General features: G+C 40.2%; 1 protein-coding gene across 5 annotated transcripts in view; it reads left to right on the forward strand.

Moving 5' to 3' along the window:
• CDK14 (cyclin dependent kinase 14) overlaps positions 1-14786 on the forward strand; it is a 738271-nt gene that overhangs the window by 479180 nt on the left and 244305 nt on the right. For all 5 annotated transcript variants that reach the window (XM_061164852.1, XM_061164854.1, XM_061164850.1 and 2 more), the window contains one exon: positions 11917-12010. In XM_061164852.1, coding sequence (XP_061020835.1) covers positions 11917-12010 — 94 coding nt within the window. The remainder of the gene's footprint in view (positions 1-11916; positions 12011-14786) is intronic.

A 14786-nucleotide genomic window follows, 5' to 3' on the forward strand; every position in this document is an offset into this window, starting at 1 on the left:
AAAGGAGTGAGACATGGGACCTGGATAATAAGGAGGAACCTGCCTTGCATATGGTGCTGGGAAAGACATTTCTCAATGGAGCCATTTGCGTTGACCCCCTGAATAACAAGAAACAATTACAATGTAATATTACTAAGCTATTAAAAAGAATGAAATAATGCCATTTGCAGCAGCATGCATGGACCTAGAGACTGTCATACTGAGTGAAGTAAGTCAGACAGAGAAGGAGAAATATTGTATAGTATCCCTTATACTTGGAATATCAAAAGAAATGATATGAAAGAACTTGCGGTTAATGGAGGGTAGGGTGGCAGAAAGGGATAGTTAGGGAATTTGGGATGGACATGTACACACTGTTATATTGAAAATGGGTAACCAACAAGGTCTTATCGTAGAGCTCAGAAACTCTGCCCCATGTTATGTGGCAGCCTGGATGGGGGGGGAGTTTGGGGGAGAGTGGATCCGTGTATGTATGTCTGAGTTCCTTTTCTGTTTACCTGAAACTATCTCAGCATTGTTAATCAGCTATACTCCAATATAAAATAAGAAGTTAAAAACAGAAGCAATTATCCATGCAAATAGGGAGGGAAAACATGTTCTGGGCAGAGGGAACAAGTCATGCAAAGATACTGAATGGGGAAGAGCTTGGCACATTTTAGCAGCAAGGTGGCAGAGCAGCCTGGCTGGAGTCTTGGAGTCACGTCATGGGTAGAGGTACCATGTGGAAGCTTGGAAGCATGTCAGGCTTTCGCTGTCTCCAGCCTCCATTCTTGATTTTGAGGCAGAAAAAAGGCCCAAGATACAATTTTTAAAATCTGTCTTATCTCCTTTTATCAACATAGTATTCATGTATACAGCACATAAATGAATGGCTGGATCTGTGCTCCAATAAAACCTTGTTTATGAACACTTAAATTTGAATTTCCTATACTATTTATATATCACCAAGTATTCTTTTGACCATTTAAAAATTAAAAAGCCATTGTTAGCTTGGAGGCTACATAAACACAGGTGCTTGGTGGCCTTTGGCACGTGGCCTTGTGGAGCCCTGTGCGTTACTGTGTGTGGCCCCCGCCGCATACCCAGTAGAGGAAGGGCTGGTCTCATTCCTTTGCTGCCATGAGTGGGAAAGAATGAGGGAGCTCTACAACTAGTGGTTGTAATTGCTTCTGACCTCAAAGCTATTAAAGTAACCAGGTTCTGGACTTCCCTGGTGGTCCAGGGGATGAGAATCTGCCTGCCAGTGCAGGGGACACCAGTCCGATCCCTAGTCTGGGAAGAGCCCACGGGCTGCGGGGCAGCGGAGGCCACGTGCACCACTGCTGAGCCCGTGTTTCAGAGCCACTGCTCTGCAGCGAGAGAAGCCACCGCAGTGAGGAGCCCGCGCCTAGCAGCTAGAGGAAGTGCGTGCAGCGACAAAGACGTGGCACTGTCAGAAATAAGTGAATAAAATGAAAGAACTGGATTCTTCACGGTATGTCCAACTGTATTTGCCACAAGTATTGGAATATAGAAAAGAAGCAAGCACTTCTAGCCCAGGAATAAAACACAAATTCTTAGAGTAGAATGTGGTCTGTGGCTCTCTTCTTAACTTCTTCCATTTTCCATACAGAGCCATGACACTAGCACTTGGCTCTGCCAAGATTCCGCAGTTAATGGCTCCTGTCTTCTTCACCTGAAATGCACTGTTCTCACTCCTGGCTCCATCACTTCATTATCCATCAGGTTCCACTTGTGCAAATGTTTTCTCACCACCACCCCTCCCCAACACACACACACACTGAGCTCTGAGCATATCGTTTCATGCTTCTTTGGTAACTTTTCACAGGAATTGTGTATAAAGTGTTAGAATTCCTGTCTTTATAACATAGATACTTGAAAGACATGTGATAGACATTTCCCCACAAATGACAATAGTCCTAAAAGTTTGCGTGGTGGTTCCAATAATAAGTGAAGCTGGAAAAAAAAAAAGCACTTTTTCCATTTTGTTGTGTCTGACTCTTTGCAACCTCATGGACTGCAGCAAGCCAAGCTCCTCAGTCCTCCACTGTCTCCCAGAGCTTGCTCAAACCCATGTCCATTGAGTCGGTGATACCATCCAACCATCTCATCCTCTGTCACCCTCTTCTCCTCCTGCCCTTAATTTTTCCTGTCATCAGGATCTTTTCCAATGAGTCAGCTTTTCACATCGGGTGTCCAAAATGTTGGAGTTTCAGGTTCAGCATCAGTCCTTCCAATGAATATTCAGGACTGATTTCCTTTAGGATGGACTCCTTTGATCTCCTTGCAGTCCAGGGGACTCTCAAGAGTCTTCTTCAGCACAATTTGAAAGCATCAATTCTTTGGCACTCAACATTCTTTATGGTCCAACTCTCACATCTGTGCATGACTTCTTTTTCCATACTATCAGAAAAAAAAGTCATCATTATCCTAGAGGAGCAGTAAAATGATCTCTATATCTGTTTATAAAAAAATAACATTTTAGAAGTAGCATAGAAGAGGTAGGCAAACATTGTATAGCCAAAATTGTAAAAAGTTTTAGGGAGGTGGGTCAAATAGTTCATGAATATATAATATTATTTTTCTAATTTATATATTTGTTAGCTTTACATAATTTATGATTTCTGTTTATTATTTTTCTCATCCTAAATTCACTTTTGTATCCAATGATTTATTCATTATTTTGTATTATTTTCATAAAAATTATGTCTCTGCTCATAATGACAAAGAATAATCTTGATTTGAATTTTAATGAAAAAATATTTACACAGGTGTGGCATAAAATTAAATCAAGAAATTTTGATTTCAAAAGAATTAAAGATGTGTGAGCACGGGTGGGGATTTTATACATTACCTTGCCTGGTAACTAATTCAAAAATAAGAGTTTGAACACACTGCATTCTCTGACACCTTTAATCACAAGCTTTTGTAACCAGTTCGTATTCTTGAAAAATTTCAACCAAGTGCTTGATAATTACACAATGATTCAAATTCCCAATAGAAGCAAATTAAAGGAGACATTTGTTGAAATAAGATTATATATCATAAATATAGAGCTTAAGTGGATGAGTTCTTTCTCAGTAAACCACTCAGGGAAGTCAGCTTAATCCATCAAGAGAGGTAGCACAGCTAACGGAGAGGAACAAAGGACAAGGGCGGGGAGAATAAAGGGAGAGAGGCAGTCCCTCCCTATTAAATTGAAGTGTTTGTTGTTCAGCAGTAAAGAAGCTCTAGTAATAAAGTATTCTGCTGTGTTAAGATGTTGATATGTTTTATATCTCTACTTTTTAATTTTTTTGTGCTTTCTATCTCTTTTTGTAAGTCCTTTACATATAATTCTCTCAGCTTTATTAGTACATCCTCAAGCATCTTTGAAAAACAACACCATGGGAAACATCCGTTAGAAAGGAGAGTTCAAATCCTTTAGCCCGCTAAGCACATAATTGCCTATAGAAGTGCCGTATCATTTCATTGCAACTGAGAATGGCAGCATAGATTTATCTTTTAATTGTTCTAATAGTCATATCATAAAGATATTATGGACCAAGCACAATCAATGGTAAAAGAATTCCCATTAAGAAGTTCTGATAGCGTAAGGGTTACCTCACCAACCAGCTTAGCAGAGTTCACAGCGGGGTAGTTATGGCTTCTGCTGGGGGTCTTTGCACTTAGTTGCAGCTTGTGTTGGGAAGGACTAAGGTCAGTAGGTGAAGAATAGAAAGTATATTCAGAATAGAATAAAGGAAGGTGCTGGGGCTGTTAAAGATTTAAGATGTTTTTGTATACTTGTATACATATATACTGTATGTATGTTTTATGTGTACTTGCAGACAAAGGTCCATCTAGGCAAAGCTATGGTTTTTCTAGTAGTCAGGCATGGATGTGAGAGGTGGACTATAAAGAAAGCTGAGTGTCGATGAACTGATGCTTTTGAACTGTGTTGTTGGAGAAGACTCTTGAGAGTCCTTTGGACTGCAAGGAGATCCAACCAGTCCATCCTAAAGGAAATCAGTCCTGAATATTCATTGGAAGGACTGATGCTGAAGCTGAAACTCCAACACTTTGGCCATCTGATGCAAAGAACTGACTCATTGGAAGAGACCCTGATGCTGGGAAAGATTGAAGGCAGGAGGAAAAGGGGACGACAGAGGATGAGATGGTTGGATGGCATCACTGACTCAATGGACTTTAGCTTGAGCCAGCCTTGGGAGTTGGTGATGGACAGGGAAGCCTGGCGTGCTGCAGTCCATGGGTCACAAAGAGTCGGACACAACTGAGCAACTAAACTGAACTAATGTATACTTGTGCATTTTTCTTTATGAGTTTGATTTTTGTGTATGTGTGCTCAGTCATATCCAACTCTTTGTGACCCAATAACTGTAGTCCACCATGCTTCTCTGCCCACGGAGTTTTCCAGGCAAGAATATTAGAGTTGGTTTCCATTTCCTTCTCCCGGGAATCTTCCCGACCCAGGGATCACACCCATGTCTCTTGTGTCACCTGTATTAGCAGACAGATTCTTCAGCACTGTGCCACCTGGAAGGCCTTATATAACATAATAAGAAGGCAATAAAAATGTAGGTCAGTAGTCCTAGAAAAGAATTCTTGGTATAAAAAATGTAAAAAACCATCAAATTGAAATCTTAGATCTAACTGGATGTTTGAAGCCCTAATAACTATAAGAAAATCATTACATTTTAATATACAAATAAATGAATTCTTAATACCAATATAGGTATTTAATCTTTTAAAATTTGTATTAGTATTATTACTATCATTGTTAATTTAATACTTTTTATTGAGGTGTCCTTGATTTACAAGATTACATTACAGGTGTACAACATGGTGATTCAATATTTGTGTGTATTTGACTCCATTTGAAGTAACTACAAAATAATGGCTATAGTATCCCTGTGCTATACAATATATCCTTTGTGGCTCATTTACTTTGTACATGATATTTTGTATCTCTTAATCCTGTACCATTTTATTGCCTCTTCTGCCTCCCACTTCCCAGTGGAAAACACTAGTTTGTTCTCTGTATCTGTGAGTCTGTTTCTGTTTTGTTATATACATTTCTTTTACTTTTTAGATTTAACACGTTAGGTGATAACGTAGAGTATTTGTTTTTCTCTGTCCGACTTATCTCACTAAGCATAATACCCACTATGCTTAGTGATTTATCTATGTTGTTGCAAATGGCGGGATTTCATTCTTTTTATGGCTAATATTTCACAGTATGTATGTGTGTACGTATGTATTCACATCCTTTTTATCCCTTCATCTGTTGATGACAGCAACTAAGTTTGCTTCTGTATCTTGGCTATTGTAAATAATGCTGCTGCAAACACTGAGGTGCATGTGTCTTTTCCAAAAAGTGTTTTTGTTCTCTTCAGATACATGCCCAGGAGTGAAATTGCTGGCTCATAGGTTAGTTCTGTTTTTAGTGTTTGAGGTATCTCCGTAATATTTTGCATAGTGGCTGCACCAGTTTACATTTTCACCAACAGTGCCCTAGGTCCTCTTTTCTCAACACCCTCACCGGATTTGTTATTTGTACACTTTTGGATGGTAGGCACTCTGACAGGTGTGAAGTAATATCTCATTGTGTTTTTGATTTGTGTTCCTCTGACAATTAGTGATGTTGAACATCTTTTCATGTGCCTGTTGGCCATCTGTATATCTTTTTTGGACAAATGTCTATTCATATCTTCTGCCAATTTTTAAACTTTTTAAAATAGTGAGTTGTGTGAGCTATTTAGTATTTTGGATATTAATCCCATTTCAGTCATATCATTTGAAAATATTTTCTCCCATTCCATGGGTTGTCTTTTTTATTTTTTTTTTGGATCATTTCCTTTGCTGTGCAAAAGCTTTTAACTTTAGTTAGGTTCCATTTGTTTATTTTTGCTAATGTTTCCTTTCCCTGAGAAGATTGAGCCAAAAAAATATTGCTATATTTATGTTAAAGAGTGTTCTGCCTGTGTTCCCTTCCAAGAGTTTCATGGTCTCATGTTTTGTGTTAAAGTCTTTAAACCATTTTGAGGTTTTGTTTTGTGTATGGTTCTAATTTCATTCTTTTATAAGCAGCTGTTCAGTTTTCCCATCTCCACTCGGTGAAGAGAATGTCTATTCCTCATTGTATATTCTAGCCTCCTTTGTCATAGATGGTTTCAGATTGAGGCTTCAGTTTTTTAATAACCTTGGTTTTAGTCAATTGTTGAAAATGCTGAAATTAAAGCATTGTGATAAATATTCTGGAGAAGATGTATTAATATTAGGAAAGATGTCTTTAAATATATTTCAAAAGAAAGCTTCATTTTTCTCATTAAACACTCATTTATAAAGATTCAGAATACCATAAAAAGGACCCCACCGTAAGTGCATGGGTTTATTTCTGGGCTGTGTGTTCTGTTTCATTGATCTGTTTTTGTGCCATTACTGTACTGCTTTGATTATTGTAGCTTTGTATTATACTTCAAAGACAGGGAACTTTTTTCTTTTTTCTCCTCTTCAATTGTTTGGAATAGTTTGAGAAGAATATATATTATCTCTTCATTATATGTTCGGTGGAATTCCCTTGTGAAGTTGTCTAGTCCTGGAGTTTGTTTGCTGGGAGTTTTTGTTTTGTTTGGTCTGGGTGGTTTTTTTGTTTGTTTGTTTTTAATTGCAAATTTATTTTCACTACTAGTAATCTGTTCAGATTATCTGTTTCTTTGCTTCAGTTTTGGAAGGTTTTATGTTTCTAGAAATGTGTTAATTTCTTCTGTATTGTCCAATTTGTTGGCATACAGCTGTAGTATTCTCTTCTGATTTTTTTAATATCTCTACCATATCAGTTGTTATTTCTCCTTCTTTACATCTTATTTTATTTGGATCGTCTCTCTTTTTTTCTTGATGAGCCTTTCTAAAGGTTTATCAGTTTTACCTTTTAGAAAGACCAGCTTTTGATGTCATTGATCTGCTCCATTGTATTTTGGCTTTCTATTTTATTTCCTCTCTGATCTTTATTATTTCCTTCCTTCTGCTGACTTTAGACTTTGCCTGTTCTTCTTTTCTAATTCCTTTAGATAGTAGGTTAGGTGGTTTATTTGAGATTTTTCTTATATCTTGAGGTAGACCCATATCACATAAACTTGCCTCTTAGAACTCCTTTTGCTGCATCCTGTAGATTTTGGAAAGTTGTGTTTTCATTTTCGTTTGTCTTGAGGTATCTCCTGATTTCTTCTTTGGTTTCTTCATTGACCCATTGGCTTTTAGCAGCATGTTATTTACTCTTTCTCCACCTCTTTAAATTAGGTGGAACAGTTGCCGGTTATGGTCTTGAAGGGGTATCCTTACGTGGAAGCATCCTTATAAAGTCTGTGTGTGCCCATTGGCTTTGGTGGGAGAACTGGCTCTGTTGCATGCATGAGTCATGTCTTTCCCCAGAGTGTACTGGCGGCTATCACTTGTTAGGAAGAGGGACTTGAGATGGAGTGGCTAGAGCAAGAGCTAGGTGTGAGCCGGGGCTTCCCCTATCCTTAGTGGCCAACTCTACTCGATTGCGGGCAAAGTCAGATCCCAGGCTGCTGAGCGGAAGTCCCGAGGGTCAGGTCTGAGCTGGGTCAGTTCCCTCCGACTGTGTTCTGCCTTCTCCCAGCACCAGTACCCTTGCCCCTAAGTCAGGAGGGGCTGGCTGGAGCAGTCAGTCAGTGGATCTGGGTGTGGGCTGTGGCAGAGTGCTGGACTGCTTCTGGTGCGTCGCCCACTTAGGTGCCAGATGCCGTCCTTACCCCTTTCAGATGCCACTGGAGTCTGAGCCGACTGGCTCTGAGCTGCCTCCCTTCCTCACGAGCATGGGCTCTGCTTGTCCATGGCAAATCTCACCTAGTGGGGAGTGGCATTGCAAAGCAAGTGGGGCCAGAATGAGCTCTTGGCTCAGGCTGGGGCACACGCCAGGGCAGTGATGGGAAACTGGCCAGAGGCCAGTGTGGTTTCACTTTGCTTTCTCGACTTTGTTTTGGGAGTAAGCAAGTGTGTGTGCACTCTTCACAAGTGGAATCTAGGTTTTTAACAGGCCTTCTTTAAGTCCCACTGGTTTTCTAACCAGCTGAAGAGACTCATCTTTCTTCCTACTCTTGGACCCCAGAATTGGGGTCCTCAGAGTGTGACTTGAACAGCTCACTCCCCAGGAAGGAAGGATCTCCCTCTTCTGAGTCCCCCCCGAAGGGCACAGGTCTTGACCTGATTGCTTCTCTTCCCTTCCTACCCAGTTCCATCAGGACTGTTCTTACGGGTTGTACAAAAATCTTGCAAGTCTTCAGTTAGTTTTCATTGAGAATTGCTCCATGCGTAAATGTATGTGTGTATATATGTATGAATTTTATTTTTGCTTTTTTTTTTTTTTTTAACACCAAAAGCATTTTGTATTGGGGTATAGCTGATTAACAATGTTGTAATAGTTTCAGGTGAACACTGAAGCAACTCAGCCATACATACACATGTATCCAGTCTCCCCGAAACCCCCTCCCATCCAGGCTGGCACATAACAAGAGCAGAGTTCCATGTGGTATACAGTAGGTTTTTGTTGGTTATCCATTTTAAATATAGCAGTGTGTACATGACCTTCCCAAAGTCCTTAACTATCCCTTTCCCCCGGCAACCATGAGTTCATTTTCTATGTCTGTGAGTCTTTGCCTTGTAAGTAAGCTCATTTGTATCATTTCTTTTTAGATTCCACATATAATGGATGTCATATGATATTTCTCATTCTCTGTCTGACTTACTTCACTCAGTATGGCACCAGATCCATGCATGTTGCTGAAAATGGCATTATTTCATTATCTGCCTAGAACACTGATTTTTTTCCTAATATTTATTTGTAGTTGATTGCTGATTGCTTTACAATACTGGTTTGATTTCTGTCATACATCAACGTGAATCAACCATAGGTGAACATACGTCCCCTCCTTCTCGACTCTCCCTTCCACCTGCCACCCATTCCCTCTCCTCTAGGTTATCGCAGGACCTAGAGTCTATTATACAGAGTGAAGTAAGTCAGAAAGAGGAAAACAGATAGTGTGTGTTAATGTGATGTACTGATGAACCTGGCCACAGAGCAGCGATGGAGACAGACATAGAGAACAGACTTATGGCCAAGGGCGGGGGAGAAGAGGGCGAGGATGAGATGAATGGAGAGAGGAGCGTGGAAGCATGGATGCTTATACAGGTGACTAACTAACACACACTAACCAACACTAACTGATAACACTAACTAACTAACAAAGGTAACTAGATGGCCAATGGAAATTTCCTGTACGACTCAGGGAACTCGAACTGGAACTCCATGATAACCTAGAACACTGATTTTGAAATTAATTCTTTATTACTAAGATGGAGTTATTTTTATGATATAAAGTAGCATTTGTTTGTTTTCATTTTGACTCTGTATACTATTGGTGTTTAATTTGAATAAAAATTATGTGATGTAATACAGAAGAGATTTCTGCTAATGTATTACTTTTTAAATTCAAGACACTATTCACATACAACTGGTGCACCTACAGAGAAGTAAGTCACTGTCTTTAACCTCTGGAGGATCTGTGGCCAAAGTATTGTGAGTTTCACCTTCAGCATCAGTCCCTCCAATGAACACCCAGGACTGATCTCCTTTAGATCACAAGGGATTTAGACACAAGGGATTGCTCACTCTAAACTGAATGTGAGGGACTCCCTGGTGGTCCAGTGGTTAAGACTTCCCCTTCCAGTGCAGGAGCTGTGGGTTCGATCTGTAGTCAGAGAGCTAAAATCCCACTTGCCTTGTGGCCAAAAAAACCAAAACATAAAAGAGAAAGCAATATTGTAGCAAAGTTAATAAAGACTTTGAAAATGGTCCACATCAAAAAATCTTTTTAAAAAATGAATTATGAGTGCTGCAAGTAAAGAAGTGTCTTACTATGTTTATGATTTTATTACGGTATCTTCAGGAAACATAAACCCCTTCAAGGTAGAGCCATTTAATAAAATCAGAGAGAGCTGTAAGAAGTTAGAGAGATCTAGCAAAAGCAGTGGATTAATCCAGGACTTCAGAAGGTGGGATTCAGGTCAATTCAGGGAACTTCTTCTGCAGGAAGCTGGCCATTTTTTGCCAGCTCTGCCATTAAAAGTGATTCATTTCATCAGCATATGCTAGTTTCTTTCCATCCTGTTCCCAGGTGACTTTATCTCTAGACTTTCAGCAGAAGTATCTGATTTGCTTTCTGCCTGCACTATGGGTCAGGTGTTCCTATAGGGTTAGGTACAGGCTTCTGGGGTCTGGCAGGCAAGGTCTCCTAATACACTGGACTGCCTGGCCGAGAGGAACTGTGAGCCTGACTGAAGTTGGCCATAGTAGATGTTTGGTATTGAATAAGAGTTTAACAGACAAACTCAGAAAGGGAGCTATCCTGTCTGGCAGAATGTTCATGGAAGGCTTTGTGAAAGAGATCGTATTAGTTGTTGTCGTTTAGTCGCTAAGTTGTATCCAACTCTTTGTGGCCCCAGGGACTGTAGCCCACCAGGCTCCTCTGTCCATGGAATTTCCCAGGCAAAAATATTGCAGTGGGTTGCCATTTCCTTCTCCAGAGGATCTTCTTGACCCAGGGATTGAACCCCCGTCTATTGCATTGCAGGCAGATTCTTTACCACTGAGCCATAGGTTGGATTGTATTTACATGTCGAGAGCAAACAGGTAAAGAAAAAAGGAGTTCTAGGAAGTGGAGCAATTCGGGCCAAGTTGTGTAGGTTTATGCTTGGCCCGTGGGGGGATCAGTCTGACTCAGAGATCCTTACTGTTCGGTTCACTTCAAGTCCAACTCTTTGTGATCCCATGAACTGCAGCACTCCAGGCTTCCCTATCCATCACCAACTCCTGGAGCTTGCTTAAACTGATGCCCGTCAAGTCAGTGATGCCATCCAACCATCTCATCCTCTGTTGTCCTCTTCTCCTCCTGCCCTAAATCTTTCCCAGCATCAGGGTCTTTTCCAATGAGTCAGCTCTTTGCATCAGGTGGCCAAAGTATTGGAGTTTCAGCTTCAGCATCAGTCCTTCCAGTGAACACCTGGGACTGATCTCCTTTAGGATGGACTGGTTGGCTCTCCTTGCAGTCCAAGGGGCTCTCAAGAGTCTTCTCCAGCACCACAGTTCAAAGTTCACAGATCCTCACTGTAGTTGCCCTAAATCACCTAAATGCCTGACCTCCAACTGATTGAAACCAGGTCTCTGGAGTTTGTGTTCAGATCATTTGCATTGTTTTAAAAGTTCCCCAGATGATTTTGATGCAAAGAGAGCCCTGGAAAGTTGGAGAGGACAACACATTATGAATTTGTGAAATCGAGTTGGAAAAGCATGGTAGAACAAGACTATGGAGGCTTTCTATATCAGGCTAAGGAGTTTCTTGATTGTATCCTGAGTGAAGGTGAGTCCGTGAGATTTATATTTAGTTGGTTTCCACCATTTTCTGAGCCTGGTATGAAACAGTGAAAAGTGAAAGTGTTAATCACTCAGTCATGTCAGACTGTTTGTGACCCCGTGGACTATAGCCCACCAGGCTCCCCGTCCATGGGATTCTCCAGGCAAGAATACTGGAGTGAGTAGCCATTCCCTTCTCCAGGGGATCTTCCCGACCCAAGGATTGAACCCTGGTCTCCCACATTGCAGGCAGATTCTTTGAGCCTGGTACAGCTGTATCTATTTGGAACCCTTTCTGGGCAGTAGACAGAGAAGGGAAAGAAAAGTTGTGGGGTCTAGGTGCGTGTGGTACAGCCCTTTATACTTGTTGAGAATGTTATTTATTTGCTCTTTCTCTTTGTAGGAGTAGATGTTCTAATTGCAGATTTAGTTTTCTAAGTGGAATATATTGAAGTTTTTGTAACAGTTCTTTCTTCTCTCTTTAGGGGAGTTGGCTGCATCTTTGTTGAGATGATCCAGGGAGTTGCTGCTTTTCCAGGAATGAAAGACATTCAAGATCAACTTGAACGAATATTTCTGGTAAGTTCTTTACAGAATGCTTCTGAGGAATGTTGGCTCTGAATGCATTCCTTAGTGACAAATCCTACAATGATAGTGGGAAATAATTTCAGATTTGTTGATTGTCACATTTAATTCTTACATATTTTTTGGGACCTTTGCAAAAGCAGGAAATTAGTGAAGAATTGTGTCTTTAAACTACTGCACATGAATAATATGCCAAAACACTAAGAAAAGGTAGAATGTCAGCGGCAATATAGAAGAGTGCGCTGAAAATGAAAGCTTTGATAGGAGAAGGCCGAATAATTTATTTAGATATCCCCTGCTCCACACCACCTGCTCCACACCCTGTTAGTGTGTCTTGACCCCCTCCCACTTCCACCCACTTAACTTTTTTCCAAAAAGCAGAGCATGAAAAGAGAGAAAGGGAGGATGGTAACTTTAGAATGGAGAAGCCAGGCAACTAGTACCCCATCCTGGTCTTCAAAGTTAAGATCATCAAGGGGAAGTCGCACTGATAGTGTGTATACACCCTTTGTATCAGTATACTGAGGATGGCGCTTGGCTTCTGTGATCTTCCTCCCAAAATTATAACTCCACTCTAACCAGGAAAAGACATCACACAAACCCAAATGGAGGGACATTCTACGAAATACCTGACTAGTGCTTCTTCTTCTTTTTTTAAATTTTTAATTGGAGGCTAATTACTTTACGGTATTGTGGTGGTTTTTGCCGTAGATTGACATGAATCAGCAACCGGGGTGCATGTGTCCCCCATCCTGAACACCCCTGCCCTGATTAGTACTTCTTAAAACTGTCAAGGTCATGAAAAAACAGAAAGTCTGAGACACTGTCGCAGGTGAAAGAGGCCAGGGAGACGTGAGAACAGAGTGTCATGTGGTGTCCTGCCTGGAATCCGTCAGGGAGAAAGCAGTGCAAGGCACGTGAGGTGTGCGGTGTAGCTCGTGTCAGCGTTGCGGGGTGTGCCCCTCGGGTGTGGTGGGTGTTGCGTGTGACGTCAGGTTTCAGCAGTCGGGGAGACTGGAGAGGCACACACAGGAACCCTCTGCACTGCTGTCCACAGTTTTGTATAAATCTAAAACTATTCTAAAATTTAATTTTTTTTAGTCTGCACAAAATAAAAATGTGTTCTGTAGCCAGATGACCGGGATTTGTCACCTACTCTCTCACTTTGGGCAAGGAACTTAGCTCACTGAACCTTAGTTTTTCCCATGGGTAAGATGAGGTATATTCTATACCCAGTGGTGCTAGTGGTAAAGAACCCGCCTGCCAGTGCAGGAGACCTGGGTTCGATCCCTGGATCAGGAAGATCCCCTGGAGAAGGAAATGGCAGCCCACCCCAGTATCCTTGCCTGGGAAATTCCATGCACAGAGGAGCCTGATGGGTTACAGTCCACGGGGTCTCAAAGACTTGGACACGACTGAAGCCACTTACTTATTAGCACTATAACAATAGTACCAAAAATTTTGCTTCATGAAAGCGTAGTTTATTGATACAGCTTAGTCAGAGTTATAATTTTCAATATTATTTTTATAATGTAAGCATTTCCAGTAGGTACTGTCTTGTTGAATGGTTTCTTATATGGAGATTTTGTGATTATTTCTTGATTTTATGGCAATTATTTCCTAATTTTATGGATATTCAGATACCTTTGAATGGTGAGACTTTTAATAAATCAAATGAATCATTGTAAATTTTGTGTGGAAACATTGATAAACCAAACTATTGTTTGCTCTTATTAGAGCACAGAGACCCTTAAATGCAGATACGTATCATGATTTATGGTAATAATGCCTTCATTTACTGTAATTTTTTTTTACATGTGTAATGATTTTTACAAGTAAAATGTCCTTTGGTAATTAGATCAAGATCCTCATCTATATAAAATTGCTACTTTAGAATTAAATAATGTTAAGTTTTACCCTAAAGAATTAGACATGACCAAAAAAAAAAAAAAAGAAATCTACAAACTTCTCTTGACAGTAAATGTTATCATCTTAAATATTTTATTTCCTCCACTGACTTGTTTAAATTTGCACATGTTAGCCATGTGGCATATTAAACTAGCAGACTGTCTCAGGAGTTGTGGGATCATTGGAAGAAGAAATTTTACTAAACCAGTATAGTTGAATCACTAGGAAAAAATGCTTTTCCTTGGTGACCTTTCATGTCTGAGGAATGACTTAAATGTGATTAAATCCACATTCACAGGCTTCCCATGTGAACTGCCAGAGACATTTCTAAAGCAGCATATCTGGCCTCTGGGAAAGCATTGTCAAGGAGGTAATGAACTCTGAAAAGTCATGAAACGTGGGATTGTTTGGTTTGTTTTGCGTTTTAGTACAGAGATTAAGTCCATTCATTTGCCTGTGAACTGTATATAGAAAGGTGTTTAATAACTTTGAAGCACAAAATTAATAGCTTGTTACCCACCATCACTAATATAATTAACTCCCACACAGTGACTCTTTATGTGAAAAGCAACCAAGATCAGTCACTGGAGCCTTTATATTTTTCTTTTGAAGGTTTTCTTTTTTCTGATGTTTTTCTTTTTTCTTCCTTTAATGGGAAGGAGCAGTTCACATTTTTTAACAAGTCCAGTGCATTCACTTCCACATATAACAATCATGTTGATATATGTAAGGTGAGCTGGCTAGTCTACAACCTGAGATTTCACCATTAAATCATTTCCCTTGAAATTGTGATGCTCATATACGAGAAGGGAAGGAAAGGAATGGAGTTTTGATAAATTATATTGAAGACATTTTGAATCGC

The sequence above is a fragment of the Dama dama genome, chromosome 18 (assembly GCF_033118175.1).
Source record: "Dama dama isolate Ldn47 chromosome 18, ASM3311817v1, whole genome shotgun sequence".
NCBI lineage: Eukaryota > Metazoa > Chordata > Mammalia > Artiodactyla > Cervidae > Dama > Dama dama.